The sequence below is a fragment of the Amphiura filiformis genome, chromosome 2 (genome assembly GCF_039555335.1).
Source record: "Amphiura filiformis chromosome 2, Afil_fr2py, whole genome shotgun sequence".
NCBI classification, from domain to species: domain Eukaryota; kingdom Metazoa; phylum Echinodermata; class Ophiuroidea; order Amphilepidida; family Amphiuridae; genus Amphiura; species Amphiura filiformis.
In genome coordinates, this window is record NC_092629.1 from 17,512,037 (window position 1) to 17,530,965 (window position 18,929).

Genomic DNA, 18,929 nt, shown 5'->3' on the forward strand with positions numbered 1-18,929 from the left:
ATTGATGACCTTTGAAAATTTGGGTACAAAACTCATACTTTGCAATTTGTTTAATTGAGGTTATTGAACTATGGCATTGGGATGAGGCCATTGTGGTCCATAGTGACTTGTCACTTACCTGGAAAAACTTGGATATGATCCTCCTTGTGGTGACCCTCTGATATGTGCCTCGGACAGTGAATGGTGAGTGTTGTCTGCGCGGCACAAAGGGCTGTGCTCTGGGATTGGGTCTCCATGAATCCATGTTAAGGGAAGAAGGATGTCAGCCTGGAAGAGTTGGGTTAATGTAAACCCTGCACAGTGTGTAGTCTCTATTCACAGACTTATGTGGTGGTGATGGTTGTGAAGGGAAGCGGTGCTGGTTAGATTAGCTGTTGATGAAATCATACCTAGAAAAAAATGGAAATAAAGAGATAGAACATTTTTAGTAAAAGTGACAAATAGCTGTTGTTGACTAAGATTTGACCTTTTCAGTAAATCCCATAATTCCTTGTGGTTATACCCGAGATGTCATAACTTGACGTCACGCCGAATTGCAATGTGCAGCAACGATGTTTGCTACACGATGTGGTGCGCATTGGCCGGACGTCACATGTCGGGTCTAACAGCAAGGAATTATGGGATTTACCAAAAAGGTCAATTCAATGAGATAGCTGATCCCAAAGAGATTAAATTCAAAGAGTACCAGCTCTGCCATGTTTGCCTTTGCTCATGGAGGAGAAAATAGTGTACCTAAATCTCCCCATGCAGGAGTAAATTCCATATTAAGGACATTCATCATCAGGAATCTGTTGTGTCTCAGATTATCAATCTACAAATTGCCTGTTTATTCGTAGAGATATCATGATAATCTTACCAAGGCATAGACATCATGCCCGGGAGACATGCAACAATGGTGGAGTCTGAACTCTTCTTAGTCTAACTTCCTTGATTGTGTCAAATCTCATGATGCTGTATAGCCCATGCAAAAATGCTGCAGTGTAGCTCTCCTGTCCTTGATTGTGACTCAGTTCACTGAATGACAACTATATTGATTTATTGGTAAAAAAACCAAGCCCGCAAATAAATAATAATAAAAAAGCTTAAGTTCCATCAACAAATCTCCCGATGCAGGAGCAAATTCCATAAGACATTCATCATCAGAGATCTGTTATGTCTCACGGTTTTCAATCTAATTGCCTGATTGGGCTATTCCAGTTGAAATCCATACACCCCCTATGGAAGACATGACCTTAATCTCCCACACAAGGAGTGTAAATTCCAAATGGAGTAAACTTGAATGAGTGGCTCCGTTTGAAATTCACACTCCCTCTGTGGAAGATTATGATTATGTCTTCCACAGGGGGTGTATGGATTACAACTGGAATAGCTGATTATTCCGAGGAGACAATACCACCATGGCACAGACGTTGCAATCACCTAGACAAGCAATCCATTTAGCGCCACGTTTAAATGCTTTAACAGAATCTGTTCCGTCAATGTTTAATAGACTTTTCTCCTACCTTCACGATTCAATTGCTTTAGATGGATTGATCAAATATGCTGGTTTTCACACAAATGCTAGAGGTTCATACACTGTGTTTAGGAGTAAAATTTCTTGCTAAATTACTCTAGCTTTCTTGCAGATTTCTTACAAGGAGTATTAAATATAAATCAGGAGTACTGTTCTGACTTTACTGTACTGCAGATTATCGGTTAAGCAGATCCTTAATGGCTGTTAAATGTGCTCTTCCATTTGAAACTCATACATCCCCTATGAAACCCATGACCTTAATCTCCCACACAGGATGTGTGAATTTCAAATGGGTTAACCCATTCAAGTAACTCAATTTGAAATGCATTCTCCTTGTGCGCAAGATTAAGCTCAAGTCTTCCATAGGGGTGTGGATTGTAAATAGAATAGCCTGATGTTTAATTAATAAACTTTTGCCAGTGAGCTTTGCATGATTAAGTCAATAAATTACTCGGACGAAACTGGTTGGAAACGTTTCTGGTCAAATATATATAAGGTGTCCATGAATAAAAGATATTTTCCAGTTCTATAAAGAGAGCATGCGAGGGTACAGCAGCTTGGTCGGAGGAACAGGTTTTTCACTCATGATTGTGAGGTTGGAAACAGTTACCATCTGCAAATTCTGAGAAGGTCTATAATTATCACCTATCAGTCAACATTAATAGGTAAATTTTCACGGGAAATTTTTTTGGACACGTGACCAATGTATATCAATGTGAGTGTAACCTCGAGCCTGATCTCTGACCCCCGGCAGTGACCTCGCTATTCAAGTCTTAGTAATTTTGAATTGGAATAGTATTTTTGACCGCAATTTTGATAGAAATTTGTGCATTGCAAATTTATTGAATATTATGTTATCTTAATTTTTTCACAATATCATCAAAACGTAATTTCAAAAATATCTATCTACAGAAAAAAATATTTATCTACGGAAACTCTTACCATAACATTATTAACTTGCGACAAGTAACTTATTTTGCATCAAAGGAGGAATTCTTCCTATTCAAATACATTGGAAGAACCAGGGTTCCCGTTAAGGTTTTAAAAATGTGCGTCCGTAATGACGCAAGTTTGCTGACGAGGTTGCAAAAACTTGCGTCCAAACAGATTTTTGTGCGTCCATCTGAAATTCTCAATTATGACGATACACACGTACCCCGGGTCTACACCTCATCAAATGTCGATTGTTAAAAAAAAAATAAAAGTGCATTTCACCATGTTATTCCATCTCCATTCGCTATGATAATTTTTCTCATTTCTGTGTCAGTTTTGGTCCGAAACGTGGTCAAAAACAGGTGCAAAAACATGAGCAAAGTCTGTCAATCTTGAGCAATTTTCGTTTGTACTTTCACTTCCGCATTTCTGTTTTTAAATTAACGTGCTGTTGATGCTACAAAAACTAAAACACGCGCTGCCACAAATAATACTAAAAAGGGTTATCATTTGGATTTTGTTTTTATAATTGCTTTTATTCATCGTAACAATAATACTAATAAAGGAAACCTAGATTATTTATGAGAAAATAAATTTAAAATATTAAAAAATGAATATTGTCAGGTTGTGATAAATATATAAATAAACATTAACTGCACGTGCTTGCATGTAAACAAATCAATCGGGGCTTCCCCAGGCCATAGCGATCGTTCGGAAAGCATGCTAAAAGTGCACGATTTCCTGACGTTGCATTTACAAATATTGCAGAATTTACTTCAATTCTCAGCAGGTGGGTCAAAATTTTGGGGCTTTTATTATCTTAAAATATAAAAGAATAAAATTTCTTATCTTTATCATCAATTAATGATAAAATTTGAAGTTTTGTCTCGTCCACATGTATGTTACATGGACGCTTAAAATACTTGATTAGCCATGTGAACTTGCGTCCAAATTTGTAAAATATGCGTCTGGACGCAATGACGCACACTAACGGGAAGCCTGGGAAGAACACCCGCTGTGCTCGGGGTCACATTCCATAATGCTAATATGTCTGCGCCCATGGGTGTCACGTGTCCAGAAAATTTTCCCGTGAAAATTTACCTATTAATTCTGATTGCCTATTATCAGGCTTGAAAGAAATTGGAAAATAGGGAAGGCGCCGCCCACTTGCTGGCAAAGCTAACCAATCACAGGCTGTGTGAAGTTTGATTGACAGGGATGTCAGACACAGGTTTTTTTTCTGACTTTTACTATTAGGTCATTCCTATTAAATTTGTAATGCATTGCATTTTGCTGCTCCAGATTGAAATTGCTAATGAAATTGTGGAATATTTGCTACTTTTGGAAGCAATCTGCATTAAATTGTCTGTGATATAGGCACTTCTTATGCTGTGCGTGTTCAATCAATTTGATTGACATTTTGATAACCACTTCATCACCAACTACTGAAGTTACATTTATTTTCGCCCTTTGCACCTTCCAAGCTGCTACCACAACAATAACAACATGCCAATATATTCTTTTTGTGTACAGTTCAAAGGAAACTAATAGAATCACGAAATTTAAAAACAAGGGAAACAGTTATAAATTAGCAAAGCACAAAAATAAATCACACAAAAAAGTCCACTTTTCAGTTCAGTTCAGTTCAGTTTTATTTCATCAAATTCATCCATTAAATAAATACAATATAAAAATAAAAAAGCTTATACAAACATCGTAAAATATGGTGAAATGATGACTTTTACAGTAAGATGGTGTTCAATTTGTTTCATTACAATATGTCCAGGAGTAAAATTCCTGTAGCTTTTTAGTCAATATGTTAAATGCAATGATGATTGCAAAACTGTTCGCCAAATTTAAAGAAGGTGAATTTGCTCTTTCTTAGAAAATGCAATTTATATATTAAATGGTTGCCAATCATGCCAAAACTTTCATTTTGATTATAGCATGTCCCATAGTAAAACTGCTCACTACACATTGATTGCTTGCCAACTAAGAGTCTATATTAATTCACATGCACACATTTGACATACATATGCCCAAACCGATATGAAGAACCCACCCCGGTATTGACTACATACAAGGCGGTCAAAAGTTAAATAGAACTTCGGTATACTACTTTGTCATACGTTATTAAATTTGGTCTCATTTGAAAGCTTGTTCCTTCAAAACATTACTACAAAGATATTAGATTTTTGCATCACTGTATGTGGGCAGGACACTCTTCAGAGGAAGCATACCTCCAGGAATTCACAGGTACTACCAGAAGTGAATACAGGGTCATTATGGAAATTTCTCCGGACGGCGGTGAAAACTCAAATGAAATTTAACAATGTACAGTTGCTGTAAATGGTAATGAAGTCCTTGGTATTCAACAGCAACGAAATGGTTCTTAGAGTTCAAGAATGGAGCAGCGGCCTTGAAGATCATCCAAGGTCCAAAAGGCTTGCTGACGACACCACTAATGATATACGTGCTTGTACAGTGGCATTGATAATGAATAAATAGCCAAATAAGAAAGATGAGATAGCCACAAAATATGACAACTCTGATGAATGTGTTTCCAACATTAATCCATTAACATTGGGTATTCCAGGGAGTCTTCTAGATGGGGGTCCCAGAATCTTCATGTACAAAATTGATACCAATTGACACATTCAGGTCCACACCTTCTATACACTTAGAATGAGGACCGAGGCAAATTTAATCTATATGTGGCTAACGGTGATTAGACATACATTAATCACTGAAATTACGAGTGCATTTAGTGGAAGCACCTGGATCTCCCACCCCTAAGAAGATCATCACTCGGTCACCATAGTGCAAGGTTTTTATCGCTATTTCTGAGATCCAGGGAGAGTCTCGATGACAGATCATTTGCCAAATGAAAGTACAATCATAGGCATATATCATACAATTTTGATAGAAAAAATTGAGGCAAGCCATCATGTGAAGAGGGTTGATGGTAGGAATGTGACGATTCTCAGATTGTTTCCTGTCACGCTATTCTTAGTTTGTCAAGCTGCCATTCACGATAGAGTGGTCCGGTAACTAAAGTAACCACATTGTGGTTCAGACATAGCCTCCAGTTAGTGAAACCTATTTTAGAATTTTAAGTCCTACCTTCATAATATCAGGTTTGCTGGTGATCAATGCTGGTGAGCCTTCACTGAAGAGTGGCTCAAGGAGCTATCGCAAGACTTCCATTTTGTTGACATAGAAGGTTTCAAGAAAAATTGCGACGGGTGTATTAAGGTTTGCAGTGACCATGCTCAAGAGAGAGATAGAAAGAATTTGGCCAGCACTCTTTCAAGTACCTTGTTCTACGAACTTATTGACCGCCCCTCGTATGTGTACAAACACACAAAGTACACAGCCTTGGATCAGTCAATTGGGATATTCCATTTAAAATCCACACTACCCCTGTGGAAGATTTTGGAAGTATGTTCCACAGGGGGAGTATGAATTTCAAATGGAATTAGCACATTAATCAACTCTATTTGAAACTCACCTTCCCTCTGTGGAAGATTTGTGTTGAATCTTTTTCAGAGGGTGTATGAAATTCAAATGGAGCTGCCTAATGTTTACATTCCATTTGAAATTCATACTCCCCCTGTGGAAGTTATTTCCAAAAATCTTCCACAGGGATAGTGTGGATTTTAAATGGAATAGCCCATTATGAGTATGTTGCATATAGGACACCTCTGTATAATCACGCCAATTACCTCCAATGATCAGATGCATGCGCACGCTAAGGAAGGACAGCTGCTTTAAATTGGACACATTTTCTATTACGATCTGTGCTAATGTATCATGTGTTGCGTACTGGAATTATGGTTACTCTGTAAGTGTTATAATAAAGGTTATAATTTGTGTGCGATTTGACAGCACCAATGATTATTCCAGTTAAAATCCATACACCCTATGGAAGACATGTCCTTAATCTCCCACACAGGGGGTGCAGATTTCAAATGGAATCACCCATTCAAGTAACCCCATTTGAAATTGACACTCCCTGTGTGGAAGATTAAGGTCATATATTCCACAGGAGGTGTATGAACTTCATATGGAATAACACCTTTGAAACTGAAGTGGTATAGTAATTGGTGTCAATGGGCTACTCCAGTCAAAATTGCTTCTTGCAAGTAATACAGATATGACTCATAATATTCGAAATTTCAAATGTGATCCATTTTCATCCAGGGGTACAAAATGGTTGGACTCTTAATTTGTTTGAGATGACAATGGCACGAGTGGTACAGACATTGACTCGAGATGGAAGGTTGTTCAAACACTAGCAGACCATTGTGTCCGGCACATAAGGCCGATGTGTACAATACATTACCGTGTGATAAGCGACCATGGACCTTTTCTTTTGACCAGAAAATGACCCAACAAACAGTGGACCCCCACAGACCGAAATTAACTGCCCACCTGAGGATTGCCACCGGACACATCAGACCTACAGAATAAGGGTATACCCCCATCTATCTGAACAATTATGGACATTGGTTTAAATTGTGAATTATAATGCAAGCATACATTACTAACTGAAATATTCTTTGCCTATTTTGAGAAGCCATTATTGAAGTCAATCATGACAAATGCCCACACACAGACAGCAATCAACATCATGAGTAAAAAACAATCTATATATAATGTCCCAATAAAAATACATAGATCTACCAAATGTGTGATGCGATGAATTTAGCAAGCAAAATAAGTTGTTTGTCAAGCAAAATCAAAATTTAATTTCCAATTCGTCGTAGAAGCATTGATGTAACAGGATTAACTACCAATGCAATGAGTTTACACTATTTTTGAATGTATTGCCCTGCACTAGATGTTACGTTGTTCCTTTGCATTGAACATAGATTATCAGAACAGTTCGATATCGAAGTGGCTGCATAACTCCCTGGTAACTGGATCACGCACCTTTTGACATTGGTAGGGCATGCCATAGACTTTGTGTTGCGATCATTCCGATCGTGGTGCAGAACTCAAAAGCGTGATCCAGTTGACATAGTGATAATTGGATTATACGTAACACTTCGCTGGCGAATGATAAAGATCTGAATCGTGAAATATTAAGTGACCGCAGGCAGCCAATATATCTGGTGCAGCTCAGAGAGGGTAGGTCATGGTTTTAAAATTTGGTTTATAAGATAACAACTTTATTGAGTACTCATCAAGACTCAGAAGATGAGCTACTATTTTGTAGAGAGTTGCTTTTTTACTAGGGGAGAGCGGGGAGTGTTCGCCCTAGGGGCAGGTTCGCCCACCCCTTGTTTCTCAGCACTACGGCTATCGGGGAATTTGGTGATGGTAAAATTAGGTGACATAGGCCATTATAAACTTCTTATATTAGCTACGCGACATATAGGGACGTGTTCATCGAACTGCAGCCAAAACAAAATAATTACACCAAAACGTAATTTTTTCTTGCATTAATAATGTTGTATTATCATTGGTACATAAATACAGATGGTTTTAATGGAAATCTGTATTGGGAACATTTGGGATTTGTCAAAGATTTAATGCAGTTATAAACTCCTTATTCGATTTGTATTTTGCATACCCTGAAGAAAATACAAAAATGTGCACATCTTAAATGCAAGTCTTAGGCAGAGATCGGCAGAGCGGCGCGATGGGAAAGAGGGTCGATCTCGGTGGACGCCGGATCGCGGACCTGCCCCATCAGCGTATTATGCAAATAATTCACAATTATACCATTAAACAAGGTAAAACTGGGTAAAACTACTGAAAAGCATGTTTTTTAAAGTTATGTGGTATCAGTATTACTCATACCACCGTTAATGTCCTAATCCATAATCTATCCGAAGTTGTAAACATGATACGTTTAAGCTCACCTTGGACCCCTACATTTTACCCTGACCCGACCCCTGCAACAAATTTAGTGACTCCCCAGAAAAGAATGAATGCCCTGTATACTCTTGCTAAATGTTTGCATTTAATATGTTATTGTTATGCAATGTTTGCAACCTTTTTTGTGATTAGGGTGAACTTACCCCACCATATGGGCGAACCTGCCCCAACATGGGGCAAGTTCGCCACTTTGCAAAACTTTTTTGTTTGCTCTACCCTGTTGCTATTGTAAGGCCTATAGTTCTGGGATTGTGGCCGTATATAGCTAAGACATAGGGCTTTCACATGGGCTAATCAGGTCATCCCTAACCTTGAAATTGACATCGCTAGGCTGGTCAGAAAAATATAGGGCGAACACTCCCCGCTCTCCCCTACACACTATAGAGATGACAAGGAATATGATGCCACATCCATTCCAAGTAATATTCTAGGATAAACCAAGAGAAGATTTCTCACCCTTCCCAGAATCCTTTGCAACATATACATCACCTCATTTCATCAATGACACTCCTATTAAGTTTGTACAAGCTCCCTTTGTTATCATTTTGAGAATATATTGGCTAAACATGCTATACATGAATCAATAGTCAAGATATAGACATATTTTGTAAGATCTGGCTGTGCTCTGTTCATATTGGGGTACTTTTTCAACCCATGTTGCACTAGATAGCAAAGCAGTACAGAAAATTGAGAAGACAGAAATGCATTGTGGGAAGTGTAAGATATCTTATCTGGGATAAACCCCGGCAGAGATAATTCACCATTTGTAAATACTCTACATCTATCATTCCATGAATTATGGATGTATTATCATAGATACATATAGGCTATACAACAATATAATACACACTACTTTAAAATCAAGATGTTACTTGTATTTATTGACTTTTATAAATCATATTCCACTGAAAATTGTACGATCATGTAAAATTAATTTCCTATCAAGCCAAAAATTGTGTCATTATAGGATAAGGCTATGATGGAAAAAAAAAAAGTTTGCTTCCTGTAGTACTAGTAGTTGGCCTGGAAACCTATTAATGTGAAATGTGGTTTGTTATTTTTTTATTATACTAATATTATTTTAAGAGCCATTATTATAGTGATATGCCTCAAATCAGAGTTACATTTATTGTCAAATCAGTGAAAAGTAGGGTAGATATGAAAATTTAAGTTTTAGTGGTTTTTTTATTCACTGATTTCATATTATGTGTTACTAAAATCTATGAGGAGAAAAAACATTTTGTCATTCATTATTTGCTTGAATATATTTTTCTGAACATAAAAAATTCAGTAAATTGCTCCCAGAAACCAAATGTGTACTGTGTGGCCTACAAACTTGAGAACCTATATCAGATTTCTGTCTAAGACTGCAGAAGATCCATGCTAGATTCCATTGCTCTGGTACTGACTATGGAAAATCTGAATCAAAATTTAAATACACAATTCAGATTTTGAATTGGGTAACTGCCTCATGAGAGCTCTTCCAAACACTATGAAGCAAACAAAAACAGCCTGCGACTTATGAAGAAATATCTGCTATATGTTCCCTAATTAATACTCCTATAATAATTGAGCATTTTTCTTTGAAAATTTATGGAAAATTCACTTCTAATAAACTACCCCCTTTTGAAAATGTTACACATTTAATAGAGCAAACAATATGTAAAATGTATCAAATTGAACAACTTAAATCAAAATAACTCCATTTTACCTAATACAGGGTGGGACTCCCAGAAAGAACTGTATCATCAGAAAAATTTGTTGTTTTGGCATTTTAATGCCACAACTAAACAATTATAACTAAATAACTGGTGTGGTTGAGAAATAAATCAGCTATCACATCCTTTTTGAATTTTAACATTTATTGATCACACCTTTCTAAAAATATAAGAATATTACAAAACTCCCTATTTTCAAACCTTTCCACTGATTCCAATATCAATCGATGATCTGTATTTTGAGTGCTAATTACTGCGCATCATCAGCACATGAGAAGTCTATTGTCATTAATAGATATTTGACTCTGTGGAATAATTTGAAAATGATGTAATTTTGTCAAAAAACGGAGTGGTCAATTGTCAAAATTCAAAAAGTATGTAATAGCTGATATATTCCTCAACCACATCGGTTATTTAGTAATGTTTGGTTTATGCGTTAAAATACTCAAAAAATTCAGTTTCTGATGATACAGTTCTTTCAGAGACCCTCCTGTAACTGTCAGTATTTGCATTTTGCCATGGTATTTGTCACTGCATAATGAAAGGAAATTAGGCAGGTTTCCTTTCAATTTAACAGATGATATTCACCAGCTATTCTTTATTTTAATCTCACTCGATTTTTTTTAATTGGTGTAATCCCAACTTATCTAGGCCACATCTAACAGATGTAGGCATTTTAGGGACACACCATTCGATGTCAATTAAAGGGGGGCTGGGTAGTTCGGGTTGTTACACTTTTATTAGCACCTTTTGAAGCAATTTTTTTAAACCACAGCAAGCTTTTTTTTACTCCTTGGTGTGACTTTTTTTAAATCGTAAAGTTCTCAATTTCCAAGAATTTTTTGGGGGGATATTTGCAACAAATTTTGTTTAATACAAGTCCATATTATTACCATTTCTACATTTTGTAGCACCTAAATTTTGTGTGCCCCAAAAAAGAATTAATTTTAAGATTAAAATGCATTCACATGGCAAGTTTTTCAAAGGAGATCTATTTCTAAGGATTTATACTTTCATAAAAAACATACCCACATCCACCCCCACGTATGGCTCCCAATTTAAAAACTAAAATTGCCATGAGATTAATTTTTCTTCACTAACTGTAACAATTTTGTTTTCACCCTTGCTACCATCCATCCCCGGGTATGGCTCCCATCAGTGTGGCATTTTTATTTTTTTTTTTTTAAATGGGGTGGACTTTGGTGAAAATCTGAGAAGTAGAGTGAATCAATTTTTGTTTGCTTACAGAATATCTTTTCATGAACAAATGCACACAAAATACTTACCAGTTCGACGTTAAAATATTACATGTGATGAAAAATGGAACCAATTTGCACACAAAAAATTTATTCCTCTTTTGCACCATATTTCATCAGTTTAGCTTTAAAATATCTAAATTTTTCGAGCGCTTTAATGGTGCAACCCTTTAATAGAAAAAATAATCTTGCAGAGGAAATAAAGTGTTTTTCAAAGTGTCATGTGCAATTTGGATTCTATGAATGATAACTGAATGTGTCACTCTCATTTCCTTCAAAAGCAAAACATGTTTTTACTATAGACAAGTATACAAACATTACCAAGTTGTTTTCATTAATTACGTCAACACCTGCAGAATTGGAAATACAATTGCTTGTTTACAGTTTCAGGTGAATGTATTCTGTTATTCATTCAAGTCATTATGTCAAATCTTTATGAATTAAATTGAGTTTTTTCTGATTTTAAAAGCATATTAGTAATATTTACATAAGTTAATACTTATATTTATTATCAAAATCAGCAAATGTGTGTATTTTTTTGGTATTTTAACACATAAACCAAACATTGGCTTTCAATGGGGTTCTTTGTAGAACCAAAAATGTTCTGTAGCCAAGAAAAAGGTCTTTTTAGAACCTTAAGCTTGAGGAACCTTTAAGAAAAAAGGTTCTTTATCCAAGAAAATGATTTTTAGTACCATAAAGGGTTAACACTACTTTTTACTTTTCTGAACTTTGTAACGAGTGCCTGGATTAATTAATTAGAATGTCCCTAGGCCTATTTAGAGACTGCTTAGAGTTCTTCATACAAGACAAAAAAGGTTCTAAGTTGCAATTTTTTCTAAGAGTGTACAGAAATGATGATCAGAAGGGAATTCTCTTTCTCTGAAAGGACGGAAAATACCTAGTTATTATTTGGAAGACAAGCTTTGGCTGGTTATTCAAAGCTTGTTGTCTAAAGTTTCAAACTATAAAATTTGCCAAAACGAATACTCATATGATATATTTATTTGGAACAACATACTAAGTGTGTCACAAACATACTAAGTGTTGCACATACTATTAACTGTTACGTATCCTGTCATAAGAAAAGGAAACATTTATAATACTGTATTAGTATTTAAATTTGGTCGTCTTAAAAAAGTAATAGACCAACCTTTTTTCTTCAAACCAAGTCCAAACATAGTTTTTATGCCTTTTAAAGTTCAGCGCCCTCTGCTATACATGAATAGACCGATAAAGGCTGAAGGGAGGACATATTGCGCTCTTTTTGCTTGCGCTATTCATGGGCGTGACAGTACACAAACTGAGTTAGTTCTCTGCAAGTCCCATAGATTTATAGTGTACTGACAGGAATCACTGGTCATGGTAGTCCTTTTTGCATAACCACATATCTAACTATGTTAATATGTACAAATGTTTAAAAATCTAATTAAAAAAAGAATTTACAGCTTTAAAGCTTTAAAGCTTTAATTTTTTTTTTAAAAATCCCTCCCTAACTACCCTATTATTTTATACTAGGCGGTTACCCATATTTGGCGGTTCTCGGCTGGGCGCGATTACCTGGCTGATGGTGACTGTACCCACCAAGTTTCATGCCCATATGACAGTTTTTACTAATTTGACCTCAGATGACCCTGGTGACCCTAAAATGACCTTCCAAAAATTTGGCTCTAAATGTTGTCTGTACCCACCAAGTTTCATGCACATACAACAGTTTTTACTCATTTGACCTCAGATGACCCCTGGGTGACCTCAGATGACCCCAAAATGATCTTCCAAAAGTTTGGCTCTAAATGTAGACTGTACCTACCAAGTTTCATGCCCATACAACAGTTTTTAGTAATTTGACCTCAGATGACCCCTGGGTGACCTTGGATGACCCTCCAAAAGTTTGGCTCTAAATGTTGACTGTACCTACCAAGTTTCATGCCCATACAACAGTTTTTAGTAATTTGACCTCAGATGACCCCTGGGAGGGGGCCCGGGGTCAGATGACTTAACGAACATAAACATCTTCTTGCCAGGACAGAACTACACCCACCCATCGAGTTTGGGCCCGTACAACCCTGACGGCCTCACCACGACAGTTTTAGTAATTTGACCTCAGATGACCCCTGGGAGAGGACCGGGGTCAGATGACTTAACGAACATAAACTTCTTCTTGCTAGGACAGAACTACACCCACCCACCGAGTTTGGGCCCCGTACGACCTACGACGGCCTCACATTAGCAGTCACAGACAGACAGACAAACAGACAGACAGAGAGACAGAGAATAGCGTATTATTATATAGATTAAGCCATTCAAACAATTTTTAGGCCTTACTTGTGCAACAATTTTCTAAATGAGTATGTTCACTAAATAAAAGGTAAATACTTAATATTCACACAATGCAGGATGGGGAAAACTAAACTACAGTATGTATAACGAACATGTGCGATACATCAAAGCTATGCATGCATGCATCAATATCATCCTGAAACGCCGACAGAAATGCTCAAGGAACTGTACGTTTTCACCTTGGATCACCAGAGAAGATATGGTACCCTTCCCAGAATCCTTTGCATCGTGTTGCGACACCTCAATTCATCAAATGACACTCCTATTACTTTGTACAGGTTCTCTTTATTTTCATTTTGAGAATAGACTGGCTAAACATGGGTCAATAGTTAAGAAATAAACTTATTTTGCAAGATCTTGGACTGCTGAGGTACATCATCATTATCGACCCAATGTGCACTTATACATGTAGATAGCAAATCAGTACAGAAAATTGAATTGGGAGAAATGCATTATGGGAAGTCTAAGATATCTTATCTGTTGGATCACTGTGTAAACCGATACCTGTGTTTCATTGATGTTCAATTTAAACCGAAAACTATAAAGACTACTCCAGTTAAGATTAATACTTTAGAACGTACACAAGAACTAAGCATCTCAGGCTTGCATTCTTAACCCTCTCCACGCGAGTGTCGACTGCAGACGAGGAGTTTCAAAAATTCAAAAATTTCTGAATGGCACATTCTCATGACCATATTCGGAATCAGCATGAAAAATGCATTACATTGAGTACAAACAAGCCTAGTATTGGTTCGGAGGTTCTTGAGATACCTCTTGATATTTTGGGATAATACCTTAAAACTTGCGACTTTTTATGTTGAAGTCTATGGCCAGCACATGAGCATTAATTACAAAACCCTTGTGTTATCTGTGTCTTGTATTGTTTTATGCCCTGCTTAAATGAAGAGCATACAAGCCATCCATTTTAATTAGTATTCCCAAAGTTTTCATGATTTTGATCCCCATGTATACATAGTATTCTCACAAAAAAAGAAGAGAGAAACTACACTTAAAAAAAGTTCCTATAAGACATGCAAAGTGCAGGGTTTAATAACATTGGAAACCCATCCAACCTTGAATTAATTACACTTGTTCAAAAACTATCTAATTACAGAGCACTAAAATGTCATTAGGAATTTCTACGTAGCCTGCGATCTTAAAAACATCCAACCTGGTTTTTCGCCCACATTCCACCCTTTACCTACCCCAGGGAATCACAAAAAGGAGGGTAAATTTGATGAAAAATCATTGTGAAGTGGGTCTTTGAAACATTTGGTAACTGTCATGGTTGCCAACTTTAGTGTTGAGTTGGGGGGGTGAGAAACACAACAGTATTCCTCTTTCCCAAAAATTTGGCATATGATGAAGATTTAACATCTTGATTGTCGTTCAAGTGTTGTCGTCAGCGTTTTTTCCTATTTATTTTTTTAAATGTCCGGTCCAAACGACAACCAATGTTTGATTCACTCTATCTCTAAGTATCTGATGAAAGAAATACAGTATTTTTCTCCAAAAACACTAAATTTTACTTAACTTTTAATTGTGAATGGAAAATCTGTTTTACAAAATTTTATTTCACTGTATCAAGATCACAACATACAGCTACAGAGCAAACAATGACATGCATAACTGGAGAAAAGGGGAACTAATAGTAATACAGTATTTTTTTCCTTCCAAAAAGGACAAATTTTTTCCAAACTTTCAATTGCAAATTAAAAATATTTCTGCAAAATCTCATCTTCACTGCATCAAAATCACAACATACGGCCACATTAAGCAAACACTGATATGCATAGGTGGAGAAAAGGGGAACTACTACAGTATTTTTTCCTCCAAAGAGGACTCATTTTTACCAAACTTTCAATTGCAAATTAAAAATCTGTTCTGCAAAATCTCATTTTTACTGCATCAAAATCACAGCATACAGCAACTGAGTGAATATTGATAGGTGGAGGAAAGGGGACCAATACAGTATTTATTTTCTCAAAAAAGACCCATTTACCAAACTTTCAATTGCAAATTGAAAATCTGTTCTGCATAATCTAATTTTCACTGCGTCAAAATCACAACACTTATACGGCCACAGAGCAAATATTGACATGCATATAGATAGGTGGAGAAAGAGGGCCTACCAGATAGACTACTCATTCTTACAAAGATTTCAAAAAGCAATTCTAAAATGTCATTTTTGTTTAATATTCCCCAATCTCTATTCATAGGGTATTATCTTTCATCTAGCGAGCAACTTTTATTTTTGTTTCAAATTCTCCTCGAGCAAGAATGCAATTTCATCCTATGATTTCTTCCTCTTTTCGACTCCTAAGTGCCAGAAGTGGGTAAGTGCAATAGCTGCCATGTTTAGGATGAGTACAATTAGGATGAGTAATTTTAACAATGTTTGTCTTTATTGGAGTACCCAATCTCATCTGCGCACCCCGGCTGCTCGCTTTGCATCCTGATTTTCACTGGCATCTTCAAGATGACATCTCTTCGATTGGTTTTGGAAACAGTGTTATTATATTTAAATGAATAAATAACACTTTCAATAACAATATTGAGAAATTTCCAAAAGTTTAAACTGACTTTCAGCACAAAAATTCACTAACCTTGAATTTTCGATGTGTGACACACATCTTCATCAGAAGAAGTCCTAAGATGTTGTGATGGACTTGCCCATTTGTTGACCATTGGCGACTTTTGGTCGAATGAGGCGTTGTATAAGGTTGGCAATTCCAGTCCTTGATCGCGATTTAGTTCTGGCGATTTTTCTTGATCTGGATGGCCTCCGCACTAAACGGGGTACTCTCTATCATCCTTGGCTAAAACCTTTGTGGATTCCCAGTCAATATTGTGGCGAGAGTCTGTTTTATGCTCTGCAACAGCAACCCCCGTTTAGTGCGGGAGGCCATCCAGATCAAGAAAAAATCGCCAGAACTAAATCGCGATCAAGGACTGGAATTGCCAACCTTATACAACGCCTCATTAGACCAAAAAGTCGCCAATGGTCAACAAATGGGCAAGTCCATCACAACATCTTAGGACTTCTTCTGATGAAGATGTGTCACATCGAAAATTCAAAAGGTTAGTGAATTTTGTGCTGAAAGTCAGTTTAAACTTTTGGAAATTGTTTAATACCAGCACGTATGAACTTACATTCGAATATTGAGAAAGAATTACAAGAGGCAGCTCATGGCTTATATCACAGCTTGTATCTGAATTTCTATATGTAGGCTATATCTTTAATATTCATAACATATAATGGAAGTTTGGTTTTCTGCAAGGCTGGGGGTAAAGGTAGGAGCTTATGGCTTAGAACATGGGAATCAAATACTGCTTGTCACAACATCATTTATATTCAGCAAATCTGTACAACATTATAAACGATGTTACATGAGAGCACGATCAGATGGGTGGGAGAAGATATCAGTATGGGGTATTCCAGTTGAAATTCATACACCCCCTATGGAAGACATGACCTTAATCTTCCACAAAGGGGGTGTAGATTACAAATGGAGGCACCCATTTAGGTAACCCCATTTGATATTCACACTCCATGTATGGAAGATTAAGGTCATGTCTGTCATAGAGGGTGTATGGATTACAAATGGAATAGCCCAATGCTGAAAATAAAAGCCAACTTTTCATGGAAAATTTATGCCCGAGAGCCATAAGTGTATATCCTGATGACACAGTTCAATGACCCCCTGTTCAAAACCCATAGCTCAACATTGTGGAGTGTGAGGTTGTATCCAATAATATATATTGAAAGGTCATTTCTATTAACCCAATGAGAACAACCTGTTGGTTGGCCAAAATGAATATTGTGTCCAATTTTGAACCAACCATGGAGGGTATTAATAATAAGATCATCTGTAAATGCAAGTTTGACCATAAATAGTCAAAAAGAAAAAAAAAGTTAGACCATAAATAGTTTAAAGCCTAGTCATAATTGGCAACTGAAATAAGCATTTCAAGTTATCAACCAATCAAAAAATGCTGTTAGATGACGTTGTGTCCAAAGGGTCAACATAAAAAGTTTTTGAGATATTTTCTCAAGATATCAAGAGCTATCTTAAGAACCACTAAACCAATACTAGGCTTGTTTGTACTCATTTTAATGCATTTTTCATGTCGATGCCAAATATGGTCATGAAAATGTACAATTCTGAAATTTTCTAAAATTCCTTTAAAAAATTGAAACTTGCCATCTGCAGTCAACCCCAGTGTGCAGAGAGCTTATGTACAAATATATTGGTATTGAAGAAATGTATCCTGATAGATATGAGCTATTCCACTTGGAATCCACACACCCCTATGGAAGACATGATCTTAATCTCCCACACATGGAGTGTGAATTTCAAATAGGATTACCTGAATGGGTGACTCACTCCATTTGAAATCTACACTCTGTATGTGGGAGATTAAGGTCATGTCTTCCATAAGGGGTGTGTGGGTTTCAATTGGAATAGCCCAATGTTTTGCATGTTATTTAATGCTTGAGAAATTATACCTTTTAGTAATAGTATTTAAAAATTATTCCAGCCAAGAAGTTAATCATGGGGGGAGGGAGGGGGTCATATCTCCAGAACTTGTCCCCTGTTCCTTTATTTGGGTACAGAGCTTCACACCTTAACTGTGATTTATCCTGTAAAATTGTAAAAACTATTGCATTTGTACACAATTGCAATCAAATATAAGCTTAAACCAGCCCAGAAGCCCTATTTTATACTTAACACACCAAATGTTTGCATTGCGGGGCAGTCTTGGTCTCTCAATATGCTGGCCCCATTAAAAAATTTAGAGATAAAACCGCAATCTTGCCGGAGTCTAACTGACATACATTCCGCCATCAACCGCTACTAATTGCACTTAATTTGCTAATTCGTTATCACTCTCATGTGTAATCACTTGCGTAAATCCTTGATGTGGAAATCTCACACAAACCATTGACCGACCTGCAAGTTCCCCATCTCCCTTTCATAGGAAATGGAGCGCAGCTAATGTTATGCTACTAGACGGTTCTTTGCTCATCACTGGGGTGGTTCCAGCCAAGTAATTCAGCAGGATTGCCATAATTCCGCAGCCCAAAGGTGCAGTGAGCACCAAGCCAAGGCAGTTGTGTGCAGTCTTTAAGCCCAATCAAATGAAAATGCACCCAAAATCCAACCTGAGTTTGCAAAAACTGTCTATTTTATTACATCTGGACTGAGATTAAAACTTGACTACTCGCTATCGGTCACAGCAAGGCTCTCTGACAACAAGGCTCTCCTCCCCATTTTTGCC

The 18,929-nt window shown here is 36.8% G+C and overlaps 1 protein-coding gene across 1 annotated transcript in view; it reads right to left on the reverse strand.

Annotated features, from left to right (window-relative positions):
- LOC140145950 (protein O-linked-mannose beta-1,2-N-acetylglucosaminyltransferase 1-like) overlaps window positions 1-18,929 on the reverse strand; it is a 214,351-nt gene that overhangs the window by 96,493 nt on the left and 98,929 nt on the right. Inside the window, 1 exon segment of the mRNA XM_072167688.1 lies at window positions 119-389. Within this exon segment, the coding sequence (XP_072023789.1) occupies window positions 119-244 (126 nt within the window). The 5' untranslated portion in view covers window positions 245-389.